Source organism: Ictalurus furcatus, chromosome 23 (assembly GCF_023375685.1).
Source record: "Ictalurus furcatus strain D&B chromosome 23, Billie_1.0, whole genome shotgun sequence".
NCBI classification, from domain to species: domain Eukaryota; kingdom Metazoa; phylum Chordata; class Actinopteri; order Siluriformes; family Ictaluridae; genus Ictalurus; species Ictalurus furcatus.
This window is the reverse complement of record NC_071277.1, coordinates 15,923,856-15,943,283: the sequence shown is the minus strand read 5'-3', so window position 1 is coordinate 15,943,283 and position 19,428 is coordinate 15,923,856. Positions and strand designations below refer to the sequence as shown.

At 42.2% G+C, this 19,428-nt stretch overlaps 1 protein-coding gene across 5 annotated transcripts in view; it reads right to left on the bottom strand.

The window, feature by feature from the left end:
• oxr1a (oxidation resistance 1a) overlaps positions 1-19,428 on the bottom strand; it is a 184,495-nt gene that overhangs the window by 4,544 nt on the left and 160,523 nt on the right. For 4 of the 5 annotated variants that reach the window (XM_053611287.1, XM_053611289.1, XM_053611290.1 and 1 more), the window contains 7 exons: positions 17,549-17,707; positions 17,139-17,323; positions 14,610-15,199; positions 8,598-8,766; positions 7,198-7,363; positions 1,199-1,279; positions 90-215 (listed from right to left, as the gene is read on the bottom strand). In XM_053611287.1, coding sequence (XP_053467262.1) covers positions 90-215; positions 1,199-1,279; positions 7,198-7,363; positions 8,598-8,766; positions 14,610-15,199; positions 17,139-17,323; positions 17,549-17,707 — 1,476 coding nt within the window. The remainder of the gene's footprint in view (positions 1-89; positions 216-1,198; positions 1,280-7,197; positions 7,364-8,597; positions 8,767-14,609; positions 15,200-17,138; positions 17,324-17,548; positions 17,708-19,428) is intronic. The other variant, XM_053611291.1, reaches the window with a different exon arrangement.

Here is a 19,428-nt window from a genome sequence, read left to right as displayed (position 1 = left end):
TTGAAAAAGAAAAAGGGATCGACGAGCTCCTTACCTCCAGTAGAGTGAAACTAGCACTTACTACCAAAGACGGGATCGATGTGGCTCACCTTCTCTATCTGTTCGGCCACCAGGAGGTCGCTAGGTTCACTCAGGTTGGGTTTAAAGGTCTCCGGCTCCAGGCTGGCTGTGATGGATGTCCCATGTTTGGAGTTCACCTCCTCCTTCGTGGTGATCTAGAAGCAGAGAACAAAGTAAGCAAACTGTGCAGCGGCTAATTCGAGAACCTGCATTTCTATCTCGCTTATTTGGGGAACACACTTCTACGTTTGAACCTAAATCTCTTTGGTTTGGTTTATAATCCAACATGAAAGGTATAAATATCCTATATCAAGGAAGCTTGTTTATTCAAATGACCATGCATGCATAGAGGAAAAAAAAAAAAAAAAGAAGCAAATTAACCAAGGATTTAAACGCAAAGGTGTTTCACAATGACATATTTTAACTAGACATCTATATCTGTCCTAGTTATGTTCTATACCTATCTAGACTATCATACTAACTACATATCAGGTAACTGACTAACCTGGATTGCAAGCGAAAGACTCAAGGGACTGCTCTGTTTCACAGAATAGTGCCAAAGACGGAGAGACTTTGCCTCTTGCAGCCTGAACACACTCGGGTTACACACCCCTTGCTTGAATTACCGGCATTGTCCGTGGCAAACAATTGAGCAAACACACTATGGAGCCCTAACTTCCATCCTTTTTCAACCGTACACCCTCCCCATCATCCGCCTTTGCAGACGATATACAACACCGCCCATCTAGGTAATGTTTGTTGCAAGGGTTCTGTAGGACGTGGCGAGTCTATTGGTTTACTCGGCCTACGGTAAATCAGTTCAAAGACAGTGATTCTTACTCAAAAGCTGTGTGGCGGCCTGAGAAAACCCTTCACATGTTGAATTTATTTATTTATTTTTGACTGTTTAGCAGAACAGTGACACGTGATGTGATGTGTTTTTCCCAGACTGTCACACTTTCTCAACCCACTCGCAAACATTTCCATGCTTACCGCTATACAGTTGTGTCCAGCACAACCGTATTGCACTGCCACGCTAAGAAAAACCCAAAAGTACCACTAAGGACACTCAAGCTAATCGATACTAAGAGACTCTAAGAGGAGTTCTAGGTTTCTTTGGGGATCTTTGGCCAGGCACCTGGAGCCGTTTGCACAGCGCACGCAGATCTTCAGTGTTTAGCGCATCGATCCGGCGGTGGTGTTCGCTCAGTGACACTACCTGGTACAGAGATAGGAGGGGGAGGGGGAAAGAAGCCACAGCTGAGCATGGAGAGAGAGCGAGCACAGTAGTGAGCATGGAGAGTGAAAGCAATGCGTGGACACGGCAGCCTTCGGTGAAGAACTGACACAATGCTGCTGAATCAGTATCTAAAACAAATATTATTATTGACAGAAAAATAGGATGCCTAGACTATAAGAGAATTTCTCACGTTGTGGGTTATGTCTAAAACGTAAGCAAGTTTAAACCAAGTGTTTTGCATGGCTGTGTGAGCTGTTTCTCTATACACCGTTGTGCCAAGACGGCCGGCCTTTGTTAAAAAAAAACAACAAAAAAAACGAATTCTGCTTAACGTAATTGTTTTATTAGCTGCATTATTTGCCAGGCTACCGTTGGTCTGGTGGACAGTCATCAGTGATAAAATTACCTTTAACTGCTAGACGGTTGCTATGTCACGGCTTTACAAAACTGGCCAAACGAGACACGTTAATGGCAAGAAAATGCTGGGAATGTCACTAAGAAACAGAATGTAACTGGGTAATTATGCCACATCACCACCTTAAACACAGCTACAAATCACTCAAAGGCACTGGTCAACCTGTTCACAAGGTCTTTGACTGCAAGGGGGGGGGGGGGGGGTATACAAGCGTAGCAATGATTTTTTTTCCCCCTCCACTTCATGTGGATGTAGAACAAAAATATCCAAATAGCGAGCTGGTTAAACAGATATTCGTATACTAGAGATCAGGAGAAGAAAATCTGCCAACATGCCAAATTTGAGCCAAATAATTTTTGAAACATCAGAAACTGGCAGGAAATTTTGACCTTGTAGCAACAGAGATTTAGTCTAATAGAATGATTCATTGTTTTTACCAAACACTCTCTCGCTCTCGGACGATCCAGCTCCATCATCACAAATCATCCCATCGAAACTGAGCTACAGCATTCATCATTTTTCATTGCAGGGTTTTAACAGGGTCAGCCAACACTTACAGAGAGCAGACGTCAATACTCAAACCACATTTGTTCTTCCAGGCCTTCTTTATCTGTTTCCTAAATTAGTTTTTTGTGTGTGTGTGTGTGTGTGTGTTTAAACAAGTTAGTGATGAAAGATCATTTGCTGCAAAGTGTAGCCTGGCTAATAAGATTCCAAGCATGACGCTTCAGAGGGCAAGGAGACTCAAATCTGTTATAGTCCATGATCAGTGCATGATAATCTGGGCATTCATACCTGAGCACACATACTACATGCTGATTATCCATCCATTTTCTGTACCACCATTAACCTACACAGGGTCGGAAGGAGCCTGGACTCGGGGCACAAGGAGGGGGGACATGCTGGACGGGGTGCCAACCCATCAAAGGGCAGTCATGCACACAGCCACAAAATACGGACAATTTAGAGATGCCAATCAGCCTACAACGCATGTCTTTGGACTGGGGCAGGAAACCGGAGTACCTGGAGGAAACCCCCGAAGCACAGGGAGAACATGCAAGCGCCTCGCGCACACACAGGGTGGAGGCAGGAACTGAACCCCCAACCACGGAGGTGCGAGGCAAACGTGATACCACTAAGCCACCGTGCCCCCACCGTATGACACCCCCCCCCATCCTCCATGCAAACCATTTGAACAATAAATAAATTGTCAAATATCAGCTTCTATATCAAGGAAGACTAATGGTAAAAGCTTCACTCTCTCTCTCTCTCTCTCAATGGTTCACTACATCTTTTATTACACTATTCTATAGAGATATCGGTTTAAAGGTATTATATTGAATACTGACTAACATTTAAAAGGACTGCTGGTATATTTCCGGGTATCCCAGGGGATGGGAAACTCCTTAGGTTTAATGCCATGCCCTGTTCAAGTAGATTTCAATAACATGCTTTATAATACTACTCAACATTTAAGTCCCCATCAATCATCATTTAAAATAAAAATATTCTCCCAAATCATATGGATTACAAGATAGTGGATATTATTATATGACAGACAGACATCATGCTGTTGTTCCTTCTCAATATGAACACAGACAGCTGTGTTCCCAAAGCAGCGCCTGTCCATTGTTTTCAAACCTGCAGGTTTAGCTGCTGTGCACAATGTAGTTAACCTCAAAGCTTTCATCCTTAATGACAATACATACCTGAGCAAGCCCAAACCTCTAGGCAAATAATTTTCAGACACAAACTTCTATCCCTCTTTCTCTTTAAGAGGGTACAAAACCTTCAGGTTTTACAGGCACAATGAAGACGATAATGAAGATAATAATGCCTGCACTCAGCGCAGGTCATTACACTGCAGAACAATGTAATCAGGCTAATCAGAAAAGCAACAGTATATTCATTTACGTAGGCAGAAATAAACAGACAATCATGTATGCTGACAATCGCTTATACACTGGAAGGCTCTAGAAAATGTAACACTATGTATTGGATTTAGATTTAAACCGTAAACACGCACATGACTGACCTGTGTAGATATATGCATAACATTAATATAAACCCTCAGGAAAAATACATATGAGGAAAAAAATTAATGTTTTTCTTAGTTATCAGATTCTGAGTTCATCGCTTGTGCCCTTTTTTCAACCGTGAAGAATTTCTCTCTACCACTTGCACCACACCTGTCAGTCAACAAGGCCGGTTCTAGACATTCAGAGGCCCTAGGCAAAACTTATATTTGAGCCACAGTGGACCAGCGTATAGCGGTGTGGTGGTTTCGGAGGTCCCGCCTCCAAGTCCGAGGCGATAGGCAATTGCCTACTCTGTCTATAGGTAGCGCCGGCCCTGCCTGCCAAATTAAACGATGATATTCCACAAATTGTGTACACATCTGAGCTGAAGTCATCCATCAGTGGAACCGATGCTCATTGAGCACCGCAGGGTCACCACTGGGAGTTATCTGATGTGTCTGAATGGTAGACACACAGCCAAAAATACACTCATGGACCAAGTTTGCTTCTAACAAGCTGGTACTGTAGAGCAGGACATGCCTCTGGGGGCGGGGCATATGCATACTAGAGAGCACTTAATTGGACGAACACAAGACTGGTACAGGATGAATCATCAAAATAGCTGAATCTTTTTTTCTTGATCACTGACAAACTATCCAATTAAAACAAGAACCTTTACAAAATTATTACTACCCCCCCCCCCCCCGGAATACACAATCCTACTGGAGTCCATTCCATAAATGGTTTAATTATATACAGCTTTCTTCATCCTGGTCTTGGAGTACTTTATTATTATTATTTTTGCATTACAGCACTACTGAGGCAAACTGATGACGAACACTAAAATGGGAGCGTTTCCTCAGGACCAAGCAACAGAAATGAGAACTCAGCACCTTGGGAAAACACTTTCATGGAAATTATACAAACACCTTAATCTGCCTGGTGAACTTTCTCAGTCCTCAGTCTGGCAGCCTGGCTAACTGTCCTAGCGCGCTATGCTAGTCGAGTTTTCCACCCGCAGTTATGGCAACAAACATGAGGGACACGCATGTAAGTTTCTTACAGTATATTAAAAAGAATAATAAACAAACGGCACGTGATGTGGATTTTTTTTTTTTTTTTTTTAACCAGCATAAAAATTCGCAACTGTCCGGATATCAACACAAAAGCGTGTTTGTTGGGTTTAACTCAGCTAGTCGCGTGCAGCCAAACCCCCCAGACAGCGACAAGAGCTCGCTTCAGCACAGAGCACACTGCCACGTACATAGGTATACTTAGCAGTGAGCGGCTCCACTTCTTTCACCCTCCTCCTGGAGAACATGTCTTTTCAGGCTGAGGCGCGTTTCTACGCTCACGGTCACATCACAGCCGCCTGAAACCAACTCCTCAGTTTCGCCGACGCCGGAGAAACAAAAACAGCCCAAGTCATCACAGGACTTTTTCTCGGAATATGATCGACACTATAATAACCAATAGAATTCCATAGCGAGCACAATGGCTTATCTGATTGGCTCCGACAGAGACTGCGCCCGCCCATCGCACAGCTGACAGCACGCGCACTTAAAGAAACAGCGCGCCTTTTACAAATCCCCACCCAGCGTGTCTGAAACGAGAGTTGAAAGTAGTGTTTACACACACACACGACATAATTTAAATGAATGCCATGCCTAACGTTAAACCTAATCTTTACTTCAGTAACCAAAAGGAAACATCTGTAATTTTCTTAAATAATTTAGTTTATTAAAAACAACAAACAAACAAAAAACCCCCAAATGTACCTACAAGATAAAAAAATAAATAAATCAGACATTGGTGGGGACATTTGCTCCGCAGAAAGATATTAAAAACATGCCCCCCCCCACACACACAGAAGTAAAGTGCTCTCTAAAACTAATGCACTAGAAGGTTCCGCTAATAGATTAATTATCCTGGCTTCTTTTCATACTTTATCAGTGCCAAAGCTTGACACACGTGTGTACACACAAACACACACACTCTTCTGCAACCCTAAGGCTACGAGCAAAGATTATTTACCCATTTTATACATAATTAATATCTATCTCAGTGCATTATCACAACACTGGTCCAAGCTAAAATTCAAAGTAAAATGCCAATAACCGCCTGCACAATCTCAAAAATCTTGCTTAACATTTACACTCAAGGGAAGGAAACTTTACTTAAACTAAACACAAGCCTGCGAGGCTTTGTCCGGTGCACAAGTCACGGAATGACAAATCAATCTGCTTTGTTTCCTACATCATTGATTTACATTAAAATTTAAAGTGCTGCCTCTGTTGCAGTATCGCTTTCTTCATAGGGTGGATTGGTTTCAGCATAGCTCACAGCAGATCGCTACACTACTATTTCCATGAAGACGTACGCCGGATGCTTTTGACTAGATCTTTTCATCGTGCAGCTCAACACAGAGCAGCTCGAAAATAATCGACTCTCCATTTTGGCTTGAAAATGACATACAAGACATGAACAAACGTTTCGTAAACATTTCTGTGTAATAATCTTAGTTCTTCCGGAGTGTTCGTTTTAATAATCAGCATGATTTCCTGGCAACGTTTATAACCATTCACTGAACCGGTGACTGATGACGTGTTACGAATGTGTCAGTGACTTGGGTTTCGATTATATTCTTTACATTATATTTACATGCATTTCTCTGTGTGTGTAATCATCCGACATGACGATAGGCTGCATGAATCTACACTCTGGGCTAGAAAGAAATGAACCCCTAGCTTAATTTCTTCATTCCATTCTGTGGATTTTTTCGGTTTCCAAAACAATCTTCCTTAAGACATTCGTTAACAATAAATAATGATTTAAATGGAAAGAATTCCGCCTTTCATTAATGTATTCATTTATACCAGTCTCTGTACTGAACTTCAGTAACGTTACTGTCACATCTGCATGGTTTAACAAGTCAAACCGTCCGTCTATAAACCATGCCTTGGTCTCAACGTACAACAGACGAGCTCATGCATCCAGTGCATACATGAGCTGCTTTGTTAAAAGAAAACAGAACACAATCATGCAAAACACCAGCTTCAAACTCACGGTAAAAAATAATCATATGAGGGGTGGGATTTACTGACCAAGTGTACAAACTAATTTCAGACAGATAAAGTGAACGAAAGCTATGACAACACAGTGTGATGGCAAATGGGAGAGGAGGTACGGTTAACACGTTAAAGTTCCAGGCACCTGGAAGACAGAAACACAGACAAAACACAAAGACACAGAGACAGTGCAAAACACACAGTAATACGTATATGCAACAAGTTCAACTCATCTCCACATGGCAATGCAGAAGCGAAACGTACCGTTTAACAAAACACAAACACGCTTTAACGTTGTGCACAAAAGTGAGTCACGTCAAAATCAGATCGTTCAGAAGAACATAAAGCTAATTTGAAGAAAGGGCTTGGAGAACAGAGCTGATGGACAGAGGCTACCTCCCACTCCCTGGATGAGGAGTCTGACGTCGTCTGCTCGTTGTCAGCTTCAGGTTCGTCGATTTTTTTGACTACCATGAACCCGGGCTCGCGGCTGATGCTTCCCATGCCGTCGCCGAATGTCTCCGGGCTCCACTGGATGAAGAACAAGTAAAGGTGGTCTGACCTACATGGAGAGATGAGGACATGAGAGCCAGAGAAAAGAATTCGTCAACATGCCTAAAGATGAACCATGAAATCATGCATACAGGCCAAGAGCATTAGTTTTATAAAAAAAACCCAAAAAAAACCAAAGTGATCTCAAGTGACTTTGACCGTGGTATGTTTGTTGGTGTCAGACGTGCTGGTATGAGTATTTAAGAAACCGCTGATCTCTTGGGATTTTTACACACAGATGGAAACACCCTGTTGATCAGAGAGGTCAATGGTCAGGAGAATAGCCAGACTGGTCTGAGCTCATAGGAAGGCTATGGTAACTCAAGTAACCACTCTTTACAAACATGGTAAGCAGAAAAGCATCTCAAAATGCAAAGCTGAAGATGGGAAAAAGACCAGGCAATGGTTTTTATTGTTGTTGCAATCTTCCACTGTCCAGTAAGCCTGTGAGAACCCGATGTGGTCTTCTGCTGTTCTACCTGAAGGGTCAGTGTGTTATGCGTATTTAGATGCTTTTCTGCTCAACAGAGATGCGTCGAGTGATTATACGAGTTATACGTGCAACACCACAACATCTAGTACACGCAGAAGTACGTAGGTATTTTCTATAGACAGATTTAATACAAACCAATCACAAGCATATCTACATTCAATCAAGTTCCCATGTGACCGCGCCGCAGACAGATGAACACTGGGTGCTTGTGTTGTATGAAAGGAAGCCATTCTCAGCGTGCCCTTGCATGACAAGAGACAAAGGCGGCGTTGTAATGGCACAGGCAAGCAGAACTGACAGCAAAGATTTGGGAAATTATTTCTGGTTTAAAACGAACCATGCTCAAATTGAATTACGCTGTTTGCACACATTGGCTTCATTTGCTAGGAACACACAGTTTATGGTTTTTAAGGGGCTTTCAGAAGCTGCTTTATATCGAGAATTAAAAGTTGTTAAAGGCTGAGATTTATGAAATCCTTATCTAATGAAGAGTTCTAGGGTTTCAGAAAAGTGCAGCAAATTATGTAAATAAAGGAACATTAAACCTCAGTGGCTATGAGCTCTATGAGCTCCATCTATTCTATGGGTCTGAATTCTGGGCCTAAAAAAATCCAAATGTTTCTCTACCAGCATATGAATCAAATCCCAGCTGAAGTTATATAATTTGCTGGGAAACCAGACTACACAAAACCTCACCCCTGAGTGAAAGTGGAGGAAGAATAAACGAAAGCTGTGTTTGGTGCCAACTCACCTCTCCTGTGGCACGGAGAACCAGTACTCGTGTTTACGGTCACGCTGGGCGTACTGCTGCATGGAGGCGCTGGCGTTGGACACAAACGTCTTCTTCATGGCCTTGCCAACTCGCAGGCACAGAAACCTATGGGACCTGGACAGCCGCCTCTCCCTGGACACAGCCAGACCTGAGACATGGATGAAGGAATTGATGTAATGACTGAATAATTGAACAAAAAGCTGATAAGTGGGTCGGACATTTCATTCTGATAAATGATGCACACACACACAAAAAAATCATTCAGAAATGATTCATTCTGGAAAGGAGACTTCATGCTAAATCATGAAATCTATTGCATTCTGTGGGCTTCTGTTTAGCTATACTGTAAGTAAAGTACGTTTTTAATTTTCACTGCATCGTAATCCCGCACTGTCAATAACAGATAGTAGCTGATCTTTAAGAACAATATGTTGGGAAATAGCTGTTGTTTTCACTCACATAGCCTTGTCTGTAGACATTTTGTCTCACCCAGCCAGCACTTGCTGGTCTATCTACTTTGCTTTGATCGCCATCATTAACTGTTAAATGTCCTGATCACCGTCATGTCTTTTCATTAGCATGCCAACATACCCTATGCTTACATCACATAAGTATCAGGGTGGAACAGAAGGTTAGTATATGAGCATTTCTACGAGTGCGAGAAAATGGACACGACATCAGACAGATATCAGACACCCGGACCTCGAAAATTCGAGGAACACTCAGTCATAATTTCTAAAAGTATAGTTAGTACAAGTTATAATTCCCCCAATCGCATCACTTTTCTAAGTAGTTCAATATTTAACGTTCGTCATACGACTACCGATAGAAAACAGGTTCAAGACCAACAGTCTCTACACCGGTTGATGAGAGAGGTCAGAGGAGAATGGCCAGACTGGTTCGAGCTAACAGGAAGGCTACGGTAGCTCAAATAGCCACTCTTTACAAGCATGGTGATCAGAAAAGCATCTCAGCACGCACAAAAGCATCAGGTTCCAGTCCTGCCAGCCGAGAACAGGAATCTGAGGCTGCAGTGGGCACAGGCTGACAGACACTGGATAATTGTAGACTGGAAAAAGACCACCATCTAGAAGACCACTATGTGTTTATGTGCATTCTGAGATGCTTTTCTGTTCACCGTGGTTGTAAAGAGATGTGTATGCATACATCATCGTGAACTAACAATGTAGCCAATGCAAAATCTATTACATCCGTTTCCTTCCTTCCAAGCAGATCATGTTCAAAGTATAATCTAGCCTTTAAACTATATTCTCATGCTTTTAATATTCTCTTACTCATACGTCCTTTCTTGGAATTTGTATGATTTTTTTCCTTGAAGTTGAAAGGGATATGATGCGGGTGTGCTGTCTTTTTAAATGCCTGCTCTTGTTTTCAGAACATCACATTGCCAAGAGATGAGCAGTTTCCATTAATTCCCTCGAGGAAAGTCATTGTGAGTGAGATAAGGAGCTGGTTGTGACTGCGGCCACCCATCACTATCGCCGAGGCAGACACTGAGACGCCAGTAGAGGGTTTAGGGTTAGGGTTGTGGATCACCAAACATGACAGCAACAGGGGAGTGGAACAAGCATCGGAGACGCATGCTGGAAATCAATCGCTGACTTTACTGCCTTTTAAGAATGGTATAAGACGAGGAACAAAATGGATGACGGGTGTTGCTCGTCTGTTTCAAAGAACTTTTACGCTCCAAGGGAGTTTTCTACATCTAAACCCTTTTCAATGCATCTCAAAGCGATGAGTATGATGATCTGTCAACCATCCACCATTTAGATTTTAAACTGTGCCTCAAATTTATGAACTGGACTTAATTCAGCCAGAATTTAGAAGAAAGAAAAAAAAAATTCTCTACTGAAAGAGTCAAATCTACTTCACTTAACAAAATGAAAGCATCTCTGCCTGCTAGAAGAGGCAATTATTTCCTCGTTTCTTATTTCCTGTTTGGATCCTGCCAATAAAAAAAAAAAAAAAAAAGTCTCTTATGAAATGGAAGTGATACTAAAATGAACTCCTCCTTTCGAAGCCCATCAATGAAAGAACTATGCTAATATGTTTACACACCCTAAACCTTACTTGCTAGATAAACCTCTTTGTTACTCGCCTCTACTCTTCAGTAGCCACCTCAGCAGTCAGGAGCAGGAATAAACCGAGGAATAAACAGCCTACTGCCGTGAGTGTAAAGTGCCACTCTGTGTGTTTTCTCCCACCTAGCAGAAGCAGACTGCATATCCACACACTCGGCAGTGGCTTAAGCCTTAGGTAGACTTTTAACAATCTGATACAGTGTGTTCTACTTCAGGCAGATGAACAGAAGCATACTTATAGTGGGGTGACTGAGAAAGACAACAAGTTTGCAGAATTAATAAGGAATAAAACTGCTGTTAAAAGAGAAAGACACAGTGAATGCTCACCTCAGTAGAGCAGTTACTTTCCTGCCGTGAAGTGGTACAAGAAGTCCTTCTTTTCAAGTATTATCAAAACACTCTCTGGACATTTTTCCTCCTACTTCATTTGTTTTAACCTACTAAAACTTCTGAAAGTCCTGAATATCGTCCATCACATTGTCCACAATATGCGATTTATCCGACATACGATTTAATAAAAAATAAATCTTACTAAAACAGTTTTATTAAAAAAAACAAAAACAAAAACAAAAAAAAAAACATTATCTGAAAGCATAACAATGTGAATTTATTTTTCCTTCAGCTAAACTGGCTGTACATCCTGATAACCATCACTACAATAAATGCGCTGATAAAAAAAGAGAACACAAAAACAAAACAAACAAACAAAAACAAAAACAAAGTCTCTATGACTGCTCTGGCTTTGTTATCAGCAGCTAAATATTTCATCACAGTCCAGGTGCATCAGCCAATCAGGAAACTTCTTGGCAAGGAAGCAGTCCTTCCTGCACGCCAATTATTTTACATTTACGTTTATTCATTTAGCGGACGCTCTTATCCAAAGCGAATTACAAATGAGGAAATACACGCAAAGTGATATATCAAGCAGAGAACAATACAAGTAGTGCTACTGTACAAGATCTTTAATTGAGTTCTAGAAGAAGCAAATTGTGCAGAGTAAAGGTGTAAGATCCAGAGTAGGGTTTTTTTTTTGTTTTTTTTTAGGGGTTAGTTAACTGTTCATGGAAGAGGTGGGTCTTTAGCTGTTTTATTGAAGATACTGACAGATTCTGCGGTCTGGATTGAGGTTGGAAGTTCATTTCACCACTGAGGAACAGTTAGTGTGAAGGTTCTGGAAAGGGACCTTGACCCACACTGAGTACGCACTACTCAGCGTCGGTCGTTAACCGATCGCAGATTGCGCGAGGGAACGCAAGTCTTCAGGAGGGTGCTGAGGTAGGGGGTGTATTTTGCGCTTGTATGGCCAGCCGTACGCAGTTTCATGCAGTAGGAGACAAACCTAAGATTAGAGTGGAGTTATTGATACAGTTTATAGAAGTGATGGCATTGAAGACTGATGCTTGATATTTTTGAGGGGGGAAAAAAATATCCAGAAAGGAAGTGGGGTGAACGACAGGGAAGATGCGAGTGAACATCTGAGGGCTTTTCAGAGATTAAGAGATCCGAGACTGGTGCCAGCTCACTTACTGTTGACGGGTAATTTTGCTCAGTATGTTCTGGAGCAATTTGTTGTCCTGCCAAATAAGTAAGGAACAAAACACGACGAGCGTGCTGTTATATGAAAATATATTAATGACACCCCCCATCATACATCAAGCACCAACTCAAACATGCCCATGATTGGCTATTAAGGGAACTAAAGGGAATTGAAAAGGAAGAGTCCAGGTCTATAAGGCAGATGCTATATCTTAAATTATTTTTAACTCCCACTTTCTTTTCTTTTAAATTGATTCACATGTTTCTGAACATATTTATTGACCCCCCACCACCGTTCTAACTAAGCAAAATCATTTGAGATATTTCCTACGTCGGATAATCTAATACGGTTAATATGGCTCCAAGCTCTGGATTCTTTCTATCTCTAAGCTACTGATGGACTTTTTTTTTCTTTCAGGTCAGATTTATCTTTTTTCATGATTTCATTACATTTAATATATTTTGTGTTTCATATATTTAATTACTTTATATATATAAAGTTATTACTTATTTATTACCGAGTAGATTACCAAAACGTAAGCACAACCCCAAATTATATCAACGCACCAAGCCCTGCCCCCCAATCCGTCGTTAAACAGAATAAGATGTGTTTGATCTGAAGTCTGCACTAGTCAGAGGGATTAAAAATAAGAGAGATTTCCACACATATTTCCTTAATAGCTTATGAGAAGGTCAACTCTGTAGGACATGAATGGCCATCCAGCAGAGCCGTACCTCACACAGACAAAGAAACCCTAATCTACTTAGACAACGTTATACTGCCAGAGCCCGTTCATTTAAAGTGCCCTAATCAGGTGTGTAAATCCACTGGTTCTTGGGAGTTCTGTGCAGGATCGTGTTTGCTGCCGGGTTCTGGATGAAGGGAATAAAATAGTAAGCTCGCCTATCACGAGGGAGAACAGGAGCTGTGGACCAGGACATGTCCAACATGACCGAGCTCTGAATAGGCAAGCTTTATGCAGTATGGCTGTATTGTTCCATACAAGGCTTTTGATTCAACATGTCCGGGTATCGAACGATACATTCAACAGACTGCATAACATACATAAGTAGGCTCTTTGTCATAAAATACTGCTTATATCACGTGAGTGTCATAATTTTGTATTCATGCTCATGTTGTATCACAGGGAGGAAAGCGCTATCTGCCCTCTTCCGCAGACATGAGCACACCGATACCTACAACTGCCTAGTCCTAGTGTGACAGTGATTGACATGGGTGAGAGTACACCATCCTTCCCACCCAGAGAGTATGGTCAGTTTTTCCCAGCCATGGATGACTGTGGCGTGGTCAGGATTCAAACTCGAATCTCCTGACGACAGATCAAACGCTTTTCTTGCCGTGCCAGGTGTCATAAAAATGTGAACTTAATCAAGCCCACACTCCCGCCTCTGAGCTCTGAGTAAGTAGCTCCGAGCCTTTTTCACACAGCTGAACGGCTCGAACGAAGGTACAGAGTGTGCTTATAAACTTTTCATTATTATACTTATTATAATTTTAGAATCTTGAGTGTTTTAGAAAACTGTAAATGGAAATCTAAAGCATACATTCAGGCGATTCTTATTCATGATGGATCTAAAAATGTATCATATTATATCATATCAAGTCAAGACACCACTGTATTGTATTGACTCGTATCGATTTTCACGTAGCGTTATACCCCTAGTTTTTCCGGGTGCATTTTGGGATTATATGAACGTCATCTCACCTAATGAACAGCTGTATCAGTGGCGAGCTGAAAAAAAGTGTTTTCATGTTTATGCACACGAATATTTATTCATTCAGACCCTAATTGGGTTTAACGTTCATCTGGATAATTAACCTCATTAAAGGTTTGGACAGTTATGCCAGTGTGCAAACAAGACCAGAATTACAAATATGACCAAAAACAGAAGCAGCACTACAGCTCTTAATACATGCCGAAACGACTTTGTTTGCTCTCAGGCGCTGTTGGTGTGAGGCCACCTGTGTGTGTTGTTGTTGTGTTTGATAAATTCGCGTTTATCGTGCTGAAGGTCACTATGTGGCTAAACCTAGCCGAGTGCGATCAAAGTGGCTCGAAGCGGCTATCAGCAGCACAGACAAACAGCACAGGCTTGCTGTGATGTTGAGACTTCAGAGCACGGGGCTGTAATGGCTTCAGCCCTGCTTCCCCAGGCACTAAATGGTTTTATAATTAATATACGAACCTACGACGGTTCTGCACTGTAAATCTCAGAAGAGCACTGGAATCAAAGAGGGTTTTATATGCGAGGTGCAAAAGCCGGTTAAAATAATCAAAACACGAGTACGTTATGGCAGATAATAACATAACAGAAATACGTTAAGTCTTACCCTCTGCTGAGCCCTGCCTTTGACTGCCTTTGCATGACGCAGTTTCGTTCTGTGTGTGCTGTGCGTTTTCTCGCTGCTCCTTGGCCTGTTGCATAGTGTGACACTTCCACATCTTTCGCAGCTCCTCCACATCAGTTTCCGAGTCCCGCTTGCCGTCTCTGGTAGTTTTAGCCTCGTCTGGGTCACGTTCCTGATCTGTGACCACCGTGGCGGGTGTGGTTTGCGGCTGGTGCGGTTGTTGGTCCCTGCTGGTTGGTGTGCTAAGCTGCTCCTGGCTTTTGGGCTCATCTGAAGCACTTGCGCTTTCTCCTGCTGTGTCTCCCTCTGTCTTTTCTTCTTCCTTGTCCTTTGCCTCTTCCTCCGGCTCGTGACTGACTGTGTGTACGGATTCAGAGGACGACTGATCCTCACTCTGGAGCTGCTGGGTGGACGGCTGCTCCTCGCGGATAGGTGAGAGCTCAGGCTCGGTGAACACGTCCTCGGAGAGCGAGGCGTCCGTGCTGCGTGGTGCTGTGCTGCCGCTGTCGTACGCCTCTCTCAGACGCAGTTCTGCATGATGAACAGGCCCCGAGAACCATGCGTCGATGTCCCTGCAAGCGCAACATTTTCATTTGGTTACCATATTGATTTCCATACACTGACGTTTACATCAAAATGTAAAGATGTAAAGATATGACCGCTTAAATACATACTGATGTTAGGGTGATATTATAAAAGTCTGCGATGCTCAGTAAAGAAGCACAGAGTAATATTCCATACTTGCAAATAAAGACACATGAATGTCTTTATTATGGTCTAAAGGCATATAGAGTTATACAGGTAGTGGTACTTTTGAATTTAAGGATAGAGATTTGAGCTGTGCGTGAAATCTCTAAACGTTTTACAGTTCGTCTTGGAATCTAGACGAACAAGGACGCTTTGGCGGATGTGACATCTACTGGACGTCACTTTTTAAGCTTCCAGATTAGATAATCTCCCAAATAATCTACGTAAGCGAGTTTATGAACAATGTTCCTGTTTCATGTGCACATAAAGTCATACGTCAAGTATAACCCAGTGTTAAGTGTATGGCCAGTCTGATCCTTTTCACTCTACGCTTAATAATCACTTCTCAGATGTGCACAAGTCGTTTGTTGGACGAGGGAAGTGACAACAATAATAGAGCAGCGCTGGCGTTAGCTGAGGCTCCTGTTCCTTCCCAAACCAGCAACACCCACCAGACTTTGAAGTGATACACAGTACGGTAAACAAATCTGTTATCCTACATTTTGCCATTATTTCCGTCTCCAATTGACCCAATGCATAACTAAATACCAGTGCTGCATTTGGTCATCCTTTGTGTGACGGTATGAAGATTACCAAATAAGGACGTGCAGCTTTCTGTAAAATATATATATATATATATATATATATATATATATATATACACACAAGCTCACGACACTATATATATGCTCATATAGTGCTGTATCGTTTCAGATACAGAAAATATGTCAAAATATCTTCGCACTGATCAAATTTGCACTTAAAATCGACTTTATTTGACGTGTGGCGGCCTGTGAAAACCCTTCGCACGGTCCAAATCGGACATTTTCTACTACATAATTCTGAAACTACAGGTTTTACACACATCTCAATCAGTTCAATCGAAGTTGTGGGGGTTTTAAAGTCTGCTCACCCCAACAGAAGTGAAAAGGGAAAAAGATCACGTGTGTTAATGTGTTAAAGACATAAGAGACTAGTATAGGTTGTAGGGTGCAGGATATTATTGGCACACTGTTCATTCCTGTTTATGTTAATAAGGCTATATGCTAGGTTGTGTTTGTAATTACATTTTTTTTTTTTTAGTAATCTATTTTCAGTTTCATTGGGAAGCTGCTGTGTGTATTATTTTAGGTCTCCCAAAGGATCTCCCTTCCAGAGAAAATAAATACTTTGCCTAATATTTCTGTATCACGTAATTAGTTTAGTGTTTAGAAATGGGAAGTAATATCTCAGCTTAATGAATATTGCAAAAAGAGCAACAGGAGAAAAAAAAGTGTGTGTGTGGGGGGGGGGGGGGGGGGGGGGGGAATTATTTATCACTCATAAATTATTGATAAAAGGATATAAAGATTCAGGCAGGCGTAAAGGCTGCTACAATCATTAACTTCTTATTACAAAACAAAACGGGTGATCAAAATCGTAGGCGGCTGAAAGTGTGCTTCATTGACCTTGGAGCACAAATCCGTTTCCTGTATCACCAGGCTGAACGATGGATGTCTGAGGCAATTTTACAGTCATAAACTCGCGCGTTTTCTTTTTCCATATCGGAAACGTCACACTGGGCTTTCAGCCTGATGAATCTCACGAGTGATGTGGGTTTCAAATGGGATTCGTCTGCTTCTCGGACATTCTATGATTCTTTATACCGTTTTGTTGACCGATAATATTGGGTCAGAAACATAGTAGACAACTGGGTGTATTATTACGATGTACTACAGTGTATAATTAATCGTCAACAAATTCATTCATCAAAACGAGTCTTACGCGGGCAAGGATTCGCGGATCTTGCTGTCTGTGATCTCTCGATACACGGCTGCAGATTGCACCTCCTCCAGCGGGCACATGATGCCGTACTCCTCACAGCCGCGCTCCTGTACCAGGGGGTCTGTCCGGTGAGGGTCAAACATGATGTTGTTGGGTGTCACCAGCAACACCCCACTTACAGCACCCTGGAGAAACAGTGAGATTTCGTGGTTTGTTCACTACAGTGCAACAGTTAAAACAATGAAATTTTGATGCAGTGTTTTTTCACTAAGCAGCACTTGGGAGAATACGAGCCAAACGCCTTGGCGTCCAAGGGAATAAACCGGTTCGATATTACATAGATGAGACAGTACAAAATCTCCTGAGAAGACTGCATCTGTATTGGAAAACAGCTGCTGAAATTGACTCGCCTTGCCATCTGTGATGTACTTGCAGTTGATTTTGAGGAACTTCTCAGTAAGCGCCTCCTCCTCTTCCGAGGTGGACGAGACGATACGGGAGTGGCGCAGAGCCGAGAAAGCCGGCGGTGCCGAGGCTGGGGTGTCTGAGCGAGGACCTCCATCAGAATCCTGAAAGAGAACGGAACAGTAAAGTCAGAAATGTCTCTGATTCACAAGTGATGAGTCACCCACCCCTTTTAGAGACGCCTTAGTTCCCTGGAACCTGGAAAAAGGTACCAGAGCGTCTCGGTCGGTTACTTTTATTCTCCTTGTATAACGAGATCTTCCAAACCAAATCCTTTCTATGGATCACGTTAGATGTTTATATAATGCCATCTAGTTTATCAGGGCGCACAGTTCGCCTCGCACCTCCAGGGTCGAGGGTTCGATTCCCACCGTGGCCCTGTGTGTGCGGAGTTTGCATGTTCTGTGCTGCGGGGGTTTCCTCCGGGTACTCCGGTTTCCTCCCCCAGTCCAAAGACATGCATGGTAGACTGACTGGCATGTCTAAAGTGTGTGAATGTGATTGTGCCCTGCGATGGATTGGCACCCTGTCCAGGGTGTACCCTGCCTTGTGCCCGATGCTTCCTGGGATAGGCTCCAGGTTCCCCGTGACCCTGAAAAGGATAAGCTAAGGATAAGATATACCTTCTATATAAGGTATAGAAGATGGATGGATAGATCTAGTTTATCTTAAATCTGCAACTGTTAGTATGTCATGTGTACTGTACAGCTTCCCACAATGCCCTGTGCTGTATGGGTCATTCTACTGAAACTGTACTGACTGTATGGAGCATCGCTCTTGTCTTTATATTAGGACATGTAATTATACATGTCTTGGATTCCTTCACAGAAATCAAAACAAGCACACAGAATATTTGACCTCCTCATTACCTCCTGAATTATACATTGAATGTGAATGATTAACACCTATTGAAACAACTAAACTGCTCTCAAAGTAATCAAACGGTACTGCAATCAGTAACTAACAAGCTCAAATTTCCGACTAGTGAAAGTGAACGGCTCCCACAGTGAACGTAAAATCCACGCTTGCCTAGTGTAGCGTACGATCAAACGTGTGAATCCACATGACAGCTTTGGGAAACAGAGGTAAGGGGCAGGCAACTTAAGTCTTTACAGTTTTATAGACTCTCTTACATCAAGTTAATGTGACGGATGGTGGAAGAAAGAACTGGAAGTAGAAGAAACAACATTTCCTGCCCAGAGAGGAAAAAAAAAAACAACCCTTTTTTTTGTTCTTCTTATAGGCATCCAGAAGGCGAAGAAGAAGTAGAGCAAGGGTCATGAATAAAAAAAAAGGAAAAAAAGAGAAAAAAACACCAGGATCTGCACAGTTTTGCCTGTAAGTAGTAATCTATGTAGAATGACTCATCCTTCTGCACATGAAAATATGTTTTTGCTCAAACAAAGCACACAGCATGGAGCTTTAAAAGCAATATCTTAAAAATCGGCAGAGCCATTATTCATTTTTGACTGTGTGTATACGCATGTGGTAATGAAAATGATGGTCACGTCTCTTGTCTTGTCTGGACCTTCCCAGGACACCGTGCAAGAAACCTTCTCTGTTCCCAGAACAGTTCGCTTCACAGGAAGTGCATGCATGCGAATGCTGATAAAGAATTAAAACCAGCCTCTGAAACATGGATTAGATATTCAACTCTTGTAAACACAGGGACTGAGGGCTCTCTCTCTCTGTGTGTGTGTGTGTGTGTGTGTGTGTGTGTGTGTGTGTGTGTGTGTGTGTGTGTGTGTGTCTGCATGTTGGAGGAGCAGAGATCAGCCAATGCAGACGCCACGGCCAGAGAGTGGGAAGCATAGTCTGCTTCAAA